We start from the raw sequence: 16,357 nt of genomic DNA, 5'->3' as shown, positions 1-16,357 counted from the left end.
GCAGCCCTGAGGTCAGAGAGGCGGGAGCCGCTGCCGGCCCGGGCTGGCGGCTGCCTCCGACTCCGGCTGCTGCCGCCCCATTCCGGCTCGCTGTCCCCCGCCTTGTCCCCCCACCTTCACACTTTAGGGGCTGCAAAACAGGGGCAGTCTCGCCGGGTGAGCGCTCGAGCCCCAAACCCGCCTGCTGCCGTCCTCACCTCGGGGGCCGTTTCTCATCCCCCTCCGCGATCCCGGCTCGTCGGCCCGGGCAGAGCTGGGTTGGGTCGCAGGGGGGGCGGGCAGGGGGTACTGGCCCGGACAGAGCGTGGGTGGGCGGATGCCCCCGCCGTCTCTCCGAGCCGCCCGGGGGCTCGGCCGGCGCCGTCTAGTACGTTTCTGGTGGGTGTAGCTAGCTGGGTCTTTTACAGTAAAAGCCGCCTGGCTAACATAGGTAGGAGTTTCCCCATGCTATTTATGTGTATGTGTCTGTATGTATAGATTAAAAAAAAAATACCAACGCGGACGCAGAGAGGGCGCCGACTTGTGCGCCCCCCCGCCCCGCGGCGTATGTTTACCAGCAATGGGCATGTGTCACTGCCTCAGATGTTTTCCAGCTCGCAAAGTCCCCGCTCCCCTCGGCGGCTCCACCTCCGGGCCGGGGCCCGCCTCTCCCCCCGCGCGGGCACGGCGCCCTCCATCATATAAAGAAACTTCCCGGTGCCGCCGGCCCAGTCGCGGTGCGCCCCGTCTCAGCAGCCGCCCCGGCAGCCGGCGCTCCCTGCCCGCTCCCAGCGCCGCGACAGAGGTAAGCGGCGGCGGCGGAGCCCCCGGGTCCCCGTCCGTCCCCCCGGGTCCCCGTCCGCCCGCCGGGCCGCAGCAGCGCTCCGTCCTTCTCCCCCGAGCAGAGCGGCCCCGCCGCGGGACCCGACGGGCTGGGGAGGGAGACGGGTGGGCGCTGCGGGCACCTCGGCTTTTCCCTCTCTGGGATTTTCTTGATGCTGTCGGCACTTGAGCGAGCCGTTTGGCCTTTTTTTTTTTCTTTTATTTTTTGGAGGAAAACAATATTTTTTTCCCTAATTTAAAGCAAACAAAAACAAAACCAAAAAGCCTGCCTTGTTATCTGCTCTCGAGGTGAAGGCGCACACCGCCCCCCGGCCCTGACAGTTCCCCCTGCCCGGGGAGGGTCATAGCAACGGGTAGAGGGGATCCGCTTCATGCTTTGTCTAATGGGTGAAAAGGACTTTTTGGGGGGTCTTTCTGTGGACTTCAGCAGACCACGCGCAGGGGAGCCGTGTCCCTGGCTACCTCACTGTGGCGAGGGGAGAATCTGGGGGAATGGGTTTGGTGTCTGAGGGGATGCTGCCAGCTGAAGAGGACTGTAAGGGTTGTGGAGCTGCCCATTTGCCCACAGTTGTGTGCACCTGTCATACAAGGGATCTCTCAAGGTCTCCCTGTGTGTAGAGGCAAAGACTGTGTGTGAGGAGTGACTTTTTTATTAGCTGTGATGTGGGGAAAAAAACACACCAAACTAAGCTGTTGGACATTCAAGCACTTTTTCAGGTCAGGGAGACAAAGCTAATGCCAGATCCCCATCACTGATGTCGGTCTCCTCAGTTTAGGACCTTTCCAGCAGGCGCGCATCCACTCCAGTGCGTGTCTGCACCTCTGTGTATAGCTGGGGCTCTGTGTGGCTGTCTGCACACTCCTGTGTCCCTGGGGTCAGTGCCAGGCTCTGTAGGTTGGTGTCTTTCCACTTTTAGGTATTTGCAATGTATAGACTTGAATGTTACTATATATGTGTGTTGGGAGCAGTTGGAGTGGTAGATATGTATAGGACATCATGTGTTCAAATGTGTCTTGCTTAAATGAGCTTGTGAAAACTACTTTGATGTTATAGTTAGATGCTGTATAAATCATAACTGCATGTGAAGCTCTCAAATTCTGTGCATGTATCTAACATTACATATGTGCACTGTCATGTGCAAATACATTTTCATGCAATTTTTTTTTTCTTTGGTGAAAAAGTAAATACCCAGTTGAACTCTGAGCAGGATGGGGAATTTATGCTCTAAGTCACTTGCGATGAAAATTTCAACAACCCATGTGTGTTCATGCAAAACAGTGTCGGGACTAGGGGGAAGTCTGTCAAAGTCTGCAGCATGAGCGGTACCTGCGGAGGTTGGTGGGGGGCTGTGCCTGGTTTCCTGAGGCTCTGTACCGTGGTTCCCGCACTCCCCTCATCCCCGTAGCTGTCCCTGTAGCTGTTGTTTGGTGTGATATGTGTGGCACTGGGGACAGGGGACTGCAGGCAGGGCTCTACACAGGGACTTCAGCTGGTTCATGACCTGTGGGTTTTCCTCTCCCCCATCCTGCTTCTCTCCCCCTCCTCCACAGCCCCCCAGAGAAGCTGGTGCTTGTGTGTGTGCAGAGAGGTGGGCTCGCTGAGGCACCCCCAAACCCACCCCGCACAACTCCTGACACGAGTGGCATGAACTTGGAGCCAGGCGAGTGCGGGATGAACTCGGTGAGCTGCGGCAATGGGAAACTCCGCCAGTGGCTGATTGACCAGATTGACAGTGGCAAGTACCCGGGGCTGGTGTGGGAGAACGATGAGAAGAGCATCTTCCGCATCCCCTGGAAGCATGCTGGCAAGCAGGACTACAACCGTGAGGAGGATGCTGCCCTTTTCAAGGTAGGTCTCAGCCCAGTGTCGGGGTTGTGGGACCTAGCCAGAGTAGGAGGGATGCCCGGAGGCAGCTGCAGTGGCCCCTTGCCATCCCCACTTCTGCAGGCTGGCTCTGCTGAGTGCCCACTGCTGCCTGGCTGGTGGCTCTGGCTGTGTCCTGGTGTCCCCTGTGTTTGCAGGATGAGACAGCCCGTCCTTTCCCGCTTCTCCATGTGGAGCTAAATGCTTGTGGGACTGCAGCACATCTGTTTCCACATTAATCTGGGATCATTTTCTCCCTTTCCTTGTGCCTGCTAAACTCTTTTCCTACCCCACCATGCTGCTTTGTTCTCAGCCTAAACCTGTAGGGAGTAAATTCATGTACATATAAGCACAAACATATATGCTGTTTTAAGCATTGTGGACTCATAGCTTGTAGTTGATTTTTTTTTCTTGTTCTTTTGATTATTTGAAATCTTTCCAGGCCTGGGCTCTTTTTAAAGGAAAGTTCAGAGAGGGCATTGATAAGCCAGATCCCCCTACCTGGAAGACAAGATTAAGGTGTGCTTTGAACAAGAGCAATGACTTTGAAGAACTAGTGGAGAGAAGCCAGCTGGACATCTCAGATCCCTATAAAGTGTACAGAATAGTGCCAGAAGGAGCTAAAAAAGGTAAATCACCTCAAATTCCCTGTGTAACAGAGTGTGAATATGTCTCATTGTAAGCATATGAGGACTGAAGCGTGCTTTTCCAGAATGGCCCTGCAGTCTTTTTAAGTCTTTTAAGGAGCCGAAATGCAGGGCTCAAGTGCAGCTTGTTCTGATGACTTAAGAGGCTGTGTCTGCGGGAGGACTGCTGGCATTTGAGTCAGAGCGTTGAAAGGGAGCCCTTGCAGAGGATGCAGACAGGCGCCCTGCACATCGCTGGAGGAGTTGCTCTTTTAGATGAAGCCTCCCTGCCAGTTATGTGCAGAGAGAGCCAAGCAAGCATCTGAAGGAACAGGCAAAAAAAAAATAAAATTGCTGGCTGGATCTAGGTTTAGAATACAGAGAAAAGCAGAAGCATTTTGAGCCAGACAGTAGGTAACTGTTGCAGGGGGAAGATCTGGGAGCGAGGGATGCCCAGCCTGCAGCCCCCATGGGCAGAGGCTGGGGGAAGCCCCTGGCACCAGGCAGGGCTTGAAGAAGGCGGAGGCTTGTCAGGGCCCGGGCAGGGCATCATGGTACACCAGCTATGGCTCTATGGCTGGGCTTTCCTGGGGGACTCTGGGGACCCCAGCAGGACAGACTGCCTCCAGGAGCTGCCTGCAGTGCAGGGCTGGGAGTCCTGTCCCAAACGGGTGCTAGAGTGCATTTTAGTCCTCTGCTTGTACAAAGGCAGATTGTATGGATTTGTCTTTAACGTGCGAATTTCAGATTTCTTGAAGATGTGGTTGACAGAATTTATTTTTATTCCTCTGGTGAGCATAGGTGCAAAACAGATCAGCATGGAGGAACAGCCATTAATGATGAACCATCCCTTTCCAATAACATCTCCGTACACTTCACTACCGTCTCAGGTATAACATTAGTTATGCATTTTGCTTGATGCTTGTCCATTGAGCAGCATCATTTTTGTGCTTTGTGCTGTGTCTGTATTTTCTGGTGTGGCTCTCTAGTTCTCTCTGGGAAGAAACTTTATTATGAAAACTGAGAAATCGAGAAGCAACTTTTCTAATGTCATGTAAGGCCACAGGGCAGTCAGTTTCCCTTGGTGTTGTTTATTCCTGAGTAATAGCTCTTTTCTGTTGGGCGATAAGATGTTAGTGCACTGCCATTCTGTTGGTTCCAGAATGTAAGCACCCACTGAAGCCTTGTTCTTCCAAGCAGACATTTACCAGCAATGCTTTGACTGCCTTTTGTTATTCCACCCTGCTTATTATTTACACCAGTGGTGAGAAGTTCATTTGACAGCCTCACTGGTGGTGGTGGCAAAGTGCCATTTGTGTAGCCTGAGTGATGCTTAGACCACCACGGGCTTTGGCAGAGAAAATCAAGGACCTGAAATGTGAAAGCTGATGCAATGTGTAGAATTAATTTTGACAGCTGCTGAGTAAAATAATATGTTGTTAAATCTAATAGGTACCGAACTACATGGTGCCCCATGAACGGAACTGGAGGGATTTTGCCCCGGAGCAGCCGCATCCCGACATCCCCTACCCGTGTGCCAGCGTCCCCTTCACAGCTCGCAGTCATCACTGGCAAGGGCCTGGCTGTGAAAATGGTAAGATGCTGCCATTTAGTGTTGCTTGCTGAGGCTGATCACCTAGAAGGACCGCAGATTTCAGGTTTTTTATTCATGGCTTTCATTGGAATTAACAGTAGTGGCCAGAGAGGAGTGCTGGGCTCTCTTCAAAGAGAGCCATGGGGCCCCTGGCAAGAGCCTTTGTCCTGGCTGTTGCTCTCACTGCCATCATATGAGTGATGTGGGGCTATGCAGTCCTCTGAGCTGATGTAAGTCAGCTTCCAAAAGTCCTCAGCTGTCTCAAAAGCCCTAAGCAAAAAGAAGGGAACCAACCCCTTCAAAAACCCCAAATGGGAACATGTGCTCTTTAGCTTTGCTTTCTGATTTTGGACCTTTTGAGGCATGCATCAGTGAGGTTTTCTCTCCAGCCTTGTGGGTTAGAATGGCATTATTCTCCCAAGAGGAAAGCTGAAATTATTACTTTATTTTAGTGCTGTGGCAATAGGACAACTTGTCATGGATTGAGTCTCTCTTGGGGCTGGTACCACAGAAACAGAATAAAGGGATGTTCCCTTCCCCAAAGATCTTGCAGTACCAGAGCCTCACATAATTATGGCTTTCTGAGCTCTGCATCCTTAGGAAAAAGCCTGAATTGTGAAAACTGGTAATGCTGAAGCCTGCAGGGCATAAAACATAAGAGAAAGGGAACTCTCTGCTGTAGACCCTTGCAGGATAACTCACCTGAGGACACAAGCATTTGCTTCATAAGGAGAAGCAGCTGGTTCAGAAGAGCAGGAAAGGATAGGAAGCGAGGAGGGACGACTTAGAGCAGATCCTACTTTATCTGAGGACAGTTCTCTAGAGGTTTGGTATGGAGAAATAAACTTCTGTTTCTTTAGGTCTGCTAAAAAGTAAATGCTCAGTGCACTGCAACTTTTGCTGGCAGTCTGTTGGAATTATAAGGCAGAATCCTTTTGCTTTTACTCAAGCTGTTTGCTAATAAAAAATCGAGGTAGCAAGCTGAATGAACTCTGCCCTGAAGTACGTACCCTGCAGTAGCTAAACACACGTTCGAACACTTTGCTGAATTTAGAGGCAGATGTTAGTGGCTGGTATTGGGTTTCTCATTGGGCTCTAAGATTTCTCCAGGAGATACGGGTGTTTTGTATGCACATCGCTTCAGCTCCTGACCGTGCTGGGTTCTGCCTTTGGGAAAGGTAGTGTGTGCTTGTCTGCAAGCCACTTGCATCAGCCTCCTGAGACTTCCATTGACATTAGGAAGCAAGAGGAAAACATTGATTGCCTGTGTGATAATCCACTTATTGACAGGCATCTCTTGGAACAGTCTAGTAACAGTTCTGGTAATAAAACCCTAATAACCTCCTGCAACACAATTTTTTTCACCTACTTTTTAAACAGTGTTAATTCCAGCTTTATTATTATACTAGTCTTTAATAATGCAGGTGACTTTTAAGAGCACTATGGTCTAGTTAAAAATGTAATTTATGTCTAGAATACAATAACATGTTAGGTAAGGAAAAAGTACTAGGGGGAATGCTGAAATGCTAAGAGAGTATTTTATGCAGACCCAAATAAAAATACAGTCCAAATAACATCTGGAGAAATTGGTAGAGTTGGTATACCTGGAAGAACAGGGAAAAAAGACTCTTTCAAGAAGCGGGGAAGAGAGTTCCTGGTGGGACCCAGAAAATCTTGCTTTTGCATGGCTGTGATCTCTGCCCAAGCTTTTCTTTCAGGATTTAGGCAGCTGTCACTGACTTTTGTTTGTGAAAACAGGTTGTCAGGTGACAGGAACCTTTTATGCTTGTGCCCCTCCTGAGTCCCAGACTCCTGGCATCCCGATTGAGCCAAGCATAAGGTCTGGTGAAGCCCTCGCCCTGTCAGGTAAGGTCCGTGACCCTGCGGGCTTTCTGGGGAGCTTGACAAGAGACTCCCACTTCTGACTTGCTCTGGCAATGTCTCTCCTTTCTGATGAAAAGAAAAAAGATGAAAAAAAAAACCCAAACAAACCTCTTTAATTAATGAAATCAGTGTATGAGCTTAAACCTTTGTTTGCTAGGATACATAAGCACTTGTAGCTGCAGCTCCAAGGGATCAAGGGACTGTGGTTAAACTTAATGGAAGTGCTCACGGTGTTTGTGCCGGATTGTTTTGGTGAGCCACCAAATCAGGCCTTCCCAGAGAAGCTGGGAAATTTTGGGAGGTCAGTGACTTTGAGTTCAGTTTTTTCCTTTGGGAAGAGCCACCCCAAAAGCTGGTGATCCCTGGGTACCTTGCTGTGCTCCATCTGGTGCCGTCTGGCTTTGCCCTGCTCCATTATTCCTGGTGAAAAAAAAGGCTTTCAGGAAAGAAAAGGAAAAGTTATTTCAGCCAGGTTTGCAGACATTCAGATGCTGGGGGACTTTCTGAATGACTCTAGGAAAAGGTGTGGTAATGTGCTTTTCATAGAAATAATGGGTAAACATTTAATGTGATGCCTGGCAGGTTTCTTGAGTGGAGTTGTTCTCCTGAATCAGGGTCTATATGTACATGTATCTGTGTGTGTTTGTGTATATGTATATATAAGCATATATTACACACACACGCATTATATAAATATATTCAGTGCTGTGTGAGTTCTTATGGGTCAGCCACGTTGACTGAATGGCCATTTGAAAGTAGGCTGGGGATTTTGGGTGCAGCCTTGTTGGAGCTGGAGCCAACAGTCGCTTCTCTTCAGGCAGCTGAATGCAAGATCACAGGTTCTCTGTGCAGAAGCCTCTTTTATGCAAAATCTGTGGAGAAATATAGCTACTTCCTGATTAAATCTGAGGAAGTGTACTGAGCTGGTGGGTTTAATTGTGACGTGAATTTGGAAAATGTGACAAACAACAACTTTTCATGTGCAGAGTTTTAAATGGAAATGTGAAGTTTGCAGGGCATCAGTTCCTACCAAATTCCCACATTGGTAGCCCTTAATTAAGATAAGAGAGCATTCATGCTACTGTGCCCCAAAAGTTTCAGTATTTATATTCTTCAGATGACTTTTGCTAATGTGAGCCTGTCATCTGGGTGGTTGTGACCACCAGGTTTGGAAATGTCACACAAACCTGTCTCTTGGCCTTAGTACAGATCTGAAACATAAAACATTCATACTAATGTATCACAGTGATTTTTTTTTTTCTTCTCCTTGTAGATTGTCGGCTCCACATCTGCTTATATTACCGTGAAATACTGGTAAAGGAAGTGACAACTTCTAGTCCTGAAGGTTGTAGGATATCCCATGGCCAAAGTTACGAGGTCAGCAGCCTGGAGCAAGTTATCTTCCCTTATCCAGAGGATAATGGTCAGAGGAAGAACATAGAAAAACTACTGAACCACCTGGAACGAGGAGTAATACTGTGGATGGCACCTGATGGCCTCTATGCTAAGAGACTTTGCCAAAGCAGGATCTACTGGGATGGGCCTCTGGCGCTCTGCAGTGACCGACCCAACAAGCTGGAGCGGGACCAAACATGCAAGCTTTTCGATACTCAGCAGTTTTTGGCAGGTAATTCCCACTTAGGCTTTGATATAATTTTTGGAGATGTCACCTGGTCACTCTCCATGCTGGCTTTACCAGAGTGCTCTTTTTGTCTTACCTTTCAAGTTACAGTAAGAATTACTCCTCACTTCTTCTGGGAAAGCACAGTCAAGGGCTACTTGACTCCTGAATAAGAGGTAGTTGACTCCTGAATAATCCTGTCAAATTCTGCTCATTGTGCACATTCAATGCCCCTGCACAAACCAGCAGGAATGAATGGATGCTCAGCTGGTGATATCCCAAACCTCACATCTCTTTAAGAAGCGTAAGGAGGAACCTAGCAAAATAGTCTTTCTGTGTATTAGAGTGACAGAGGAAAGCGGATCCTGATCTTGGATCTACTAGTCTAAGTCCTGGGTAGGTCTGTGGTCTGCACTCACGCTGCTCTCAATCTGACCTAGAGCAAGCCTGAAATCTTGCTCATAGTATACAAATATGAGCATGAATTTCAGTAGAAAGCCTTCTTTTCAGTCTGTGCCAGTGTTTAAAAGACATTTGAGGGGTGAAGACGATTTCACAAGCTTTGGAGTCTAGGGATTGCCCTAAGCAGGAAGATGCGTTACCTCTCCAGAGCAATGTGGGAAGGTCTTGTTTTGCACAGGGCAGTTGGCAGCATCAGTACAGAGACAAGGACACGCTTCAGCACGACACCTTCTCCTTCCAGCTCGTGAAGGGAAGAGGCAGAGCCTCAACCCCACTTCCCAGCACTTCTGAACAGTTAGAAGGAGGAAATTTGTCCACTCAGAGAAACTGGTGGGAGCTGGTCATTGCTGCAGAGGACAACTTGAGCAGCAGGAACACATTGCTGCTTTTTTGAGCTGTGTGGCATCGCTACAGGTGAACTGAGTGCCTGTGGCTTGGTGTGTTTTCCCATAGAACAGAGCATCAGCACTGGTATGAGTTTCTTAGGAGAATAATGCCTTGCAAATTTAAAACAAAAAATCTCCACAAACCAACAGCTTTAGACTGCTTTATGTGCCAATGCTGATGCACCGTCCAAGCAGAGTGGTCAAGCAAGAAATGGATTTAATGAGAGAAATATCATATGGATGTGAAAATTGACAGTTAGAAAGGGGAATTTGAGGTCAGGTTATTGGCTTGGGCTTCAATTACATGCTAATTTAAAGATGCATAATTCTGCCTCTGATTATGGTTTTGAAATCCCTTTCCCTTTTCTCAGGTGGTTTTTTAGATGTACTCTGGGTTCTTCCAAACGGTTGACAGGACATCTCTTTTTAGACACCTAACCCCAAAGATAAGCTCAAGCAATAGTTTTTTTTCCCCTCCTAAATTACTTATGCACCAATGCCTGCACAAACCCAAGCATGTGGTTGAAGTCATAGTCTGTGGTGTGTGCAAAGTGAGTTTTTGCATGTGTGGATGCTCAGCTGGGTTTGTAAGTGACTTGCCATGGGTGTATCACATCTGCATGTTAATTGAATATAGTGAGGTCCCAGACTGTAGGCAAGCTTTGGGGTTCTCTGCTTAGGAAACCAGGGCTTTCTTGGGAAGAGAGACAGGAGACCTCTACCAGTAGAGGAAATCTGGAACAGTGGAGAAAGGAGCAGAAGTAAAACTGCTGTGGGCCACAGTTGTTAGGACCCCATTGAGGAGCTGGATGCTGCAGTGAAAACTGCACTGGAGCACTGAGGCCCATGTTGAGTGGCCTGTGCTGTTGAGAAGGCTCAAATGGCAATAAATCAGAAACCAGGTGGATGGTCTCTGGGGACTACTGCATAATAAATGCAGTAAATTGGGCTGGTTGGAGAGTGGGAGGATAGGGGAAGAGAATTTGAGAGTGTGAGGGTGGCACCTGGAAGGGACTTGGCTTGGTAGAAGGAGGGGTAGCTGAAGCCAGAGTAGCAGGAGATGGGGAAGGTTTGGGGAGGAGCATGGGGAGCTCTGCAGTTTAGGAAGAGTCACTTGAGTCTGGAAAGGAAGACAGAACAAGTGGAGGGTTTTGGAGAAGCAGGAGGCTGACCTCAAGCCTCAATTATCCTGCTGGAGGGAAAGAAAGGGGTTTTTTCTCCAGATAAATGCCACAGGCTGCTGTGTGGCAGTCCCACAGGTATTCAGGATTTGGAGAAATGCTGGAGCCAAATAAAACTGGAGAAAAAGAAAAAGGAAGAACAGGGGTTTGAGACAGACCCTGGGGAGAACCGTGCTTTACTCTGTTTTAAGTGAGCTGCCCATTGTTTCACTCTTATAACTGACCCTCCCAGTAAGATCAGTAGTCCCAAGCCACAGCTGGGACCTTATTGTGGTAGCCACTCTGGTCTGAAAAGCTTGAGGTTAGAGTAGAAATGGCAGGGGTGCATTTTGGGAAAAGGTGCATTGGTCACTCCAAGTTTAAAGAATTTCCTTTCCCTGTATAGAAGGGTGTGCTTCATTATAAGACATTGGTTTTAATGGTAATTTCATTTTTTTTTCCAGAATGCATGAACAGGGTTATAAATTAAGATGAAATCTTTACCAATCAACTCTGTAGAAATGGTTCATATAATGCAGACTTTCATGAGCATAATGTATTAGATGCAGTTCTCTGTTTTTTTTTTTTTTTTTTTTTTTCTTTCTGGAAGGAAATACAGTGTCTAAAACATAACATAGTGATTTTCATTTGAGTGGAAGTCTCTGGTAAAGGCCTCCCCCTCTATCTTTCATAGGGGCCACTTTGAGTATTAGTGTAATAGTATGATTCAACCTTTTTCCCTTTGTACAAGGGTGCAGGTTAGTGAAGGGACTATGGGAGCACAGCAGACACAGGCTCTTTTGCTGGCTCAGTGCATGGCTTAAATTAGGTCCTTCACCTTTCTGTGCCTCCCCACCCTCCACTAGGCACAAGGATGACAGTGGCTCCATGACTGTGTCTGTCTGAGTCTGAATTCTGTGGCTGGCAGCACTTTGAGTTCCTGTCTCTACTAAGCCATCAGCTTCAGGGCTGGTGTTGGGTGCCTGCTTGAGTGGGTCCTGGGTTCTGCTGTTGAGGCCCAATAAAAATACTATTTGGAAGAACATCCTGGTTTGTGCATATGACATGACTTGTGAGACAAATGGTGGGAATGAGCGAGCAGCTGCATGGTGCTTGCCTGCCTGCTGGGGTTAACCCACACAGTCCTTCCTCTTTTCCCAGAGCTCCAAGCCTTTGCTCACCATGGACGTCCGCTGCCAAGATACCAGGTCGCTCTGTGCTTTGGGGAGGAATTTCCAGATCCGCAGAGGCAGAGGAAGCTAATTACAGCCCATGTAAGTAAGACTTCTGCCTTACCTAAAAGAAACATATTCCTTGGAGGACAGGAATCTGCCAGTCAGGCTTTTCTACCTTGTGTAGGTTGTGAGGGAAGTAATAAATTCTTGAAAATGCAGCACCATCCAGAGCAGGGTTGATTCCCCATATCTGCCAAGGACTGACTGGTAGCCCTCAGTAGGGCAGAGCACCTGATATCCCTCTCTGTAGAGCTTAAGTGTCATCCATGATCTCTTACAAATACCTTCAAAACCTAAAGCTAGAAATACCTGGAATATCTGGGCCTTGTTGTTATCACTGGCTCTGTTGTGCAGCTCTTTGGGTTGCCAGGCCAGTGCAGGACATGGCGCTTTAACAGCTGCTGCTTCTGAAGATGCTCCAAGATCCCAACCTGCATCTTGGAGACCTCAGCCCTTACTGGGATGCAGGGTCTGCCTGTGCAGCTTCAGGGTTAAGGTAGCTGATAAGCTCATGGGTTGACTGACCACAGTTCGCACACACTCAAAGCTAGTGTTTCGGGATGCTATCTGAGAGAGGGTGATGACGGAGACCGAGACCAGGTACTTTCTAAATTGGCTGTATTGGCCCATAAAACCACAAGAGAGGTGATCATGCACACGTTAGTGGCAGTGCTTAGCTTATTGCATGCTTGGGAAGAAAACAGGTGTCTCCATTTTTCAACAGCCCCTTCAGTAGCAGCATGGGTCCTAAGTCAGACTTCTGTCATAAGCCATGGCCTCTCCTTAGCTGCATAGCTTTCACACTGCTACACTGCTGCTCAGTGTGTTTCTGAGGTGGAAGGCAGGAAGCTCACAAATCCATCCCGAGCTATGCAATGGCTGGTTAGAGGTAGCTTTCCACCTCTGTCTCTCCTTAAACTCTTCTATCCCCATTTTGGCTTTCCAGTTTTCCATCCCTCCTTCCAAGCATCCCCTCTCTTGCCCACTTATCCATCTCCTATCCTGGCAGCTTCTCTGTGAGTCTGTTTCTCCTGCTCTTTGCAGAGTTTTGCTTTCCCCTTGCCAGTTGCTCCTCAACCTCTTGGGCTGTCCCAGCTCATGAGCTGGTGGGGTTCCACCATTCCAGCAAACAGCTCTGCCCTGGGTGCTGTCTGGCTTACCTGCGCCCTTGCCTTCCTGTCTGCCCCATGGTGGGACAGGAGGTGCTCAGCTGCCCTTGAATGTCGATGAGAGGAAGGGAAGGGGGATTGGTGGGGTGTTCCAAGGCAGCAATCCCTTCTGGCTCTCTGGCTTCCCAGAGGTGGGACCCACAGACAGCGTATTTTGCCTCCCAAATGGTGCTGGTGTCGTGGAGGGGCTGGCTGACCAGGAGGAGAGGGTTGTGGAGAAGAGTTGTCCAACCTTTCCATCTCCCAAGAATAAGGAGAGCTTCAGGTGTTCTCTATGTGCAATGTAAATATTTGCAGTTAGAGCCCAAAGCCCTGAGGGGTATGGGTGGTTTCTGAAGAGACAGAAGTGAAGGCAGCATTAAATAATACAAATCCCTCTTGGTGGTTGAATGGCTTCCTCATCAGAGCTTGAATGAACAGAAACGAGAGTCACCTTGGTGTTAGAATGAAGTCTAATTTCAAACACTGTCATTTGGCGATGTATATCAGTCTACCCGAGGGCTCCAGCATTTTAAGTTAAGTCCTCAAAGTGCTTTGCAACGCAGATGAGACTTTCAGTGCTTTGTATATGCATTTGAACACGTTGAGTGACCATAGATGTGTCTGGCCTGTAGGCATTGCTCGCACCCAGGGGCTGGCTAAGGGGACTGCAATTGCTAATACATCATTAGTGTCACTGGGTACCCCTCTAAACAAAGGCTGTGGAGGTAAAGGGTGGGTGCAGTTGACAAGGCACTTGGCAGCAGAACAGGCAAGCCCCAGCATAAAACAAAGATTGGTGGGATCACTGAAATTATTTTCCCATTCTTGTAAGCAGAACTGTTTTGTCCTGCCTTGTTTTTAACTTAAAATCACTGTAAATAAGTAAGATGAAATTTTGCCACATGTCTGATTAATGTTTTGTCTGTTCTTAAGGTTGAACCAATGTTTGCCAGACAGCTGTATTACTTTGCTCAACAAAACAGTGGACATCTTCTGAGAGGCTATGATTTACCAGAACTTGTGACTAGTCCAGAGGATTATCACAGATCTATTCGCCATTCCTCTATTCAAGAATAAGATCCTCAGAAAGAGTGTTTTTAAAGTCACTGTAAAGATTATGCAGAGTGGAAGAGCAGTTCTGGGTCACAATTTGGAGATCCATATCACAGTTGGATGTGTTCAGGGGTTCAGTGATAGGAAAGTGAACTAGGACAACTATATTGTATGATACAAATGACGGGTCTTCAACATTTGGATGCTACATCTCACATAGGTTCTACTGTCACTGAGAATAACTCAAAACTGACAAAATCATTGCTATGTTTACCTTTGCTTAATGTTCTCCTTGGGTTTTGAGGAATGATTCTTACTGAAGACGTAAATCTGGAGTTTACACTGTTACATTTGCAGGGCTATTTATTTTGGATTACTGATCTCAGGGAAGATATATAAATTTGTAGTGTTCCCGATTTGAAGCTTTACCTACTATAGGTGGGTAGCAAGTGTAGATGGTTTATTGAGAATAGCTAATACATGTAAGTGGTTATAAATTTAGATTCATAAGTGTGATGCCTATATTCTTGTATAGAATATTTCATTGTATTTTTTAAAAACAATGGAATTCTTCAGAGACATATTTTTTTAATGCCTGACTGACATTTGTCCTGACAATGAATTTTGTTGCTGCCACTGTTGTTATTGGATTAACCCCCATAATAGCAGTTTTTAAGATGATGCATTTATGGTACTATGTTAAGAAAAGAGGTTGCTCAACTCATATTACCTGTGGATTTAGTGGATCAACCACTCAAATTCTAGAGTCCCAAAGAGCAGGTTTAAAAATAAATTATGTTTTATAATTGAAAGGTACTATGCATTATATATATATATGTATGTATGCATTAGAATTAAGTTGGCAGACCTTGAAAATAGCACGGAAATGGTCCTGCTAGCCCTTTTTTGATGTCACATGCGTGAGCCAGGTTAAAATAACCACCACCTCTGGCTTATACAGAGCCAGCTCTGCTCTTCATGTGCACTCGCAGCTTCCTGTCAGTGGTACCAAAATGAATGTGACTGGAGAGTTCAAGTAGAACAGCATTTGGCCTCCTGTATTAAGACAATCAAGGAAATACTTGTTTTAATATTTTTTTTTTCAGAAATTTTACAGAAGTGTAATTTGATGCCATTTGCAGATTTTAATCATAGTGTGCCATTATAAAGACAAATAGAAGAGTCTGTTGAGTATGCATGTCAGTGAGATTTCCTTGCTGGCAAGCAGACCGTGTGGTCGTAGAAGCTTTAACTCCAGAACACGGTCTCCTTACGCCTAACAGACATACTTCACTTGACTTTCTAATTGTGGAAGAAAAAGCGGTACTTGGTCTGGCAGCAGACTTGTGTTCTAGGGACTTCAAATTTATACATCTTAAAGATGCATGCTCTTTTGGGATATATTATCCCCCTCCGTCTACATAGAGCCAAACAGAATTAACAGATCATTTTTACTTTTGTGTTCTTTGTTACTTGAAGCGTTTTTCCTGGCTTATAGATTTTCATAGGGGAGACCTCTTTCTTAGACATTAAAAGCACTGCTCTAGGTGACCTTCAGGGCTTTTGCATATGCTTTTGGCCTGTACCTACATTTTACTGCAAGGGACCTTTGTGTTCAAACTGAACTGGTACAATGCAAATATTTGATGTGTTTTTCACATTTTTCTAGTGGTCATTGCTTCAGATGCTCATTGCTTCAGCTCACATCTTAGAATAAAGTCCTTATTCCCTACCACCAACTCGATTCGTATGTGTTGTTTTCAGTAGTGGGGCAAATCTAACGCGCGCGGTTCTGCACTGTAAGCCCGGGCAGCACTGCTGGCTGAGTCTATGGACACCTATTTTCTAAGCCAAAAGTGCAGGGAAAGGTCAAAAGGTAAGGATTTTTTCTTACAAAAATGTCTGCAATATTAGCTATACCTAGTAGAAAAAAACAAAACAAAACAAAAGGAAAATAAGGGTGTTGCCCTTTGGCTGTTGGTTTCCTAAACTTTGGACAACGCAGCAGAGTCCAACAGCTGGGGATCTGGTGCTGCCCCTGTCCCCCCATGGCCTCTGGTGCTGGGTACTAGGCTGGTGCCCCCCCAGCCCAGCCCAGTGCTCGGGGACCCTCTGACCTGCCTCTTGTGGGCTGGAGGTGATGGTCACTGGTTGCTGTAGTTTCCAGAGTGTTTTCAACTGAGAAAAGCTGGGAAAGGGTGAAAAGGAGGATGACAAGTGAACTGAATTAGTGAAGTTGGGAGTAGGAGTGAATGTCACTGGGCAGCCGCTGTTTACTGGAAATCAGGGTCCCGAGAAACGTTCTCGGGTGCAGTAGCTTACAGGCAGAGCAAAGTGTGAAAAGTAGTTACAGGATTTGTGAAGTGTCTGAAGACTGGGGGGAGGGGGGAGAGGTGGTGGTGGTGCATTTTCTCCTTATGTGGAGGCTCCTGGTGACTATCGAGGTGCATTATCATTGTTGGCTTTGGAATGAGCTTTTAATTATATTCCTTGAAGGAG

At 47.1% G+C, this 16,357-nt stretch overlaps 1 protein-coding gene across 1 annotated transcript; it reads left to right on the top strand.

Moving 5' to 3' along the window:
- Positions 1 to 582: 582 nt before the first annotated feature.
- Positions 583 to 13,882, top strand: IRF4 (interferon regulatory factor 4; the record flags this gene model as incomplete). Its single annotated transcript, XM_080338787.1, is given in 12 exon segments — positions 583 to 613; positions 616 to 767; positions 769 to 784; positions 2,374 to 2,385; positions 2,388 to 2,671; positions 3,129 to 3,315; positions 4,114 to 4,202; positions 4,765 to 4,906; positions 6,665 to 6,772; positions 8,064 to 8,417; positions 11,581 to 11,693; positions 13,739 to 13,882. Coding segments are annotated over 12 exon segments (1,632 nt in total).
- Between the last annotated feature and the right edge of the window lie 2,475 nt (positions 13,883 to 16,357).

Source organism: Nesoenas mayeri, assembly GCF_963082525.1.
Source record: "Nesoenas mayeri genome assembly, chromosome: 2".
NCBI lineage: Eukaryota > Metazoa > Chordata > Aves > Columbiformes > Columbidae > Nesoenas > Nesoenas mayeri.
Note: the sequence above shows the minus strand (reverse complement) of the source record. Positions and strands in the feature narration are given on the sequence as shown.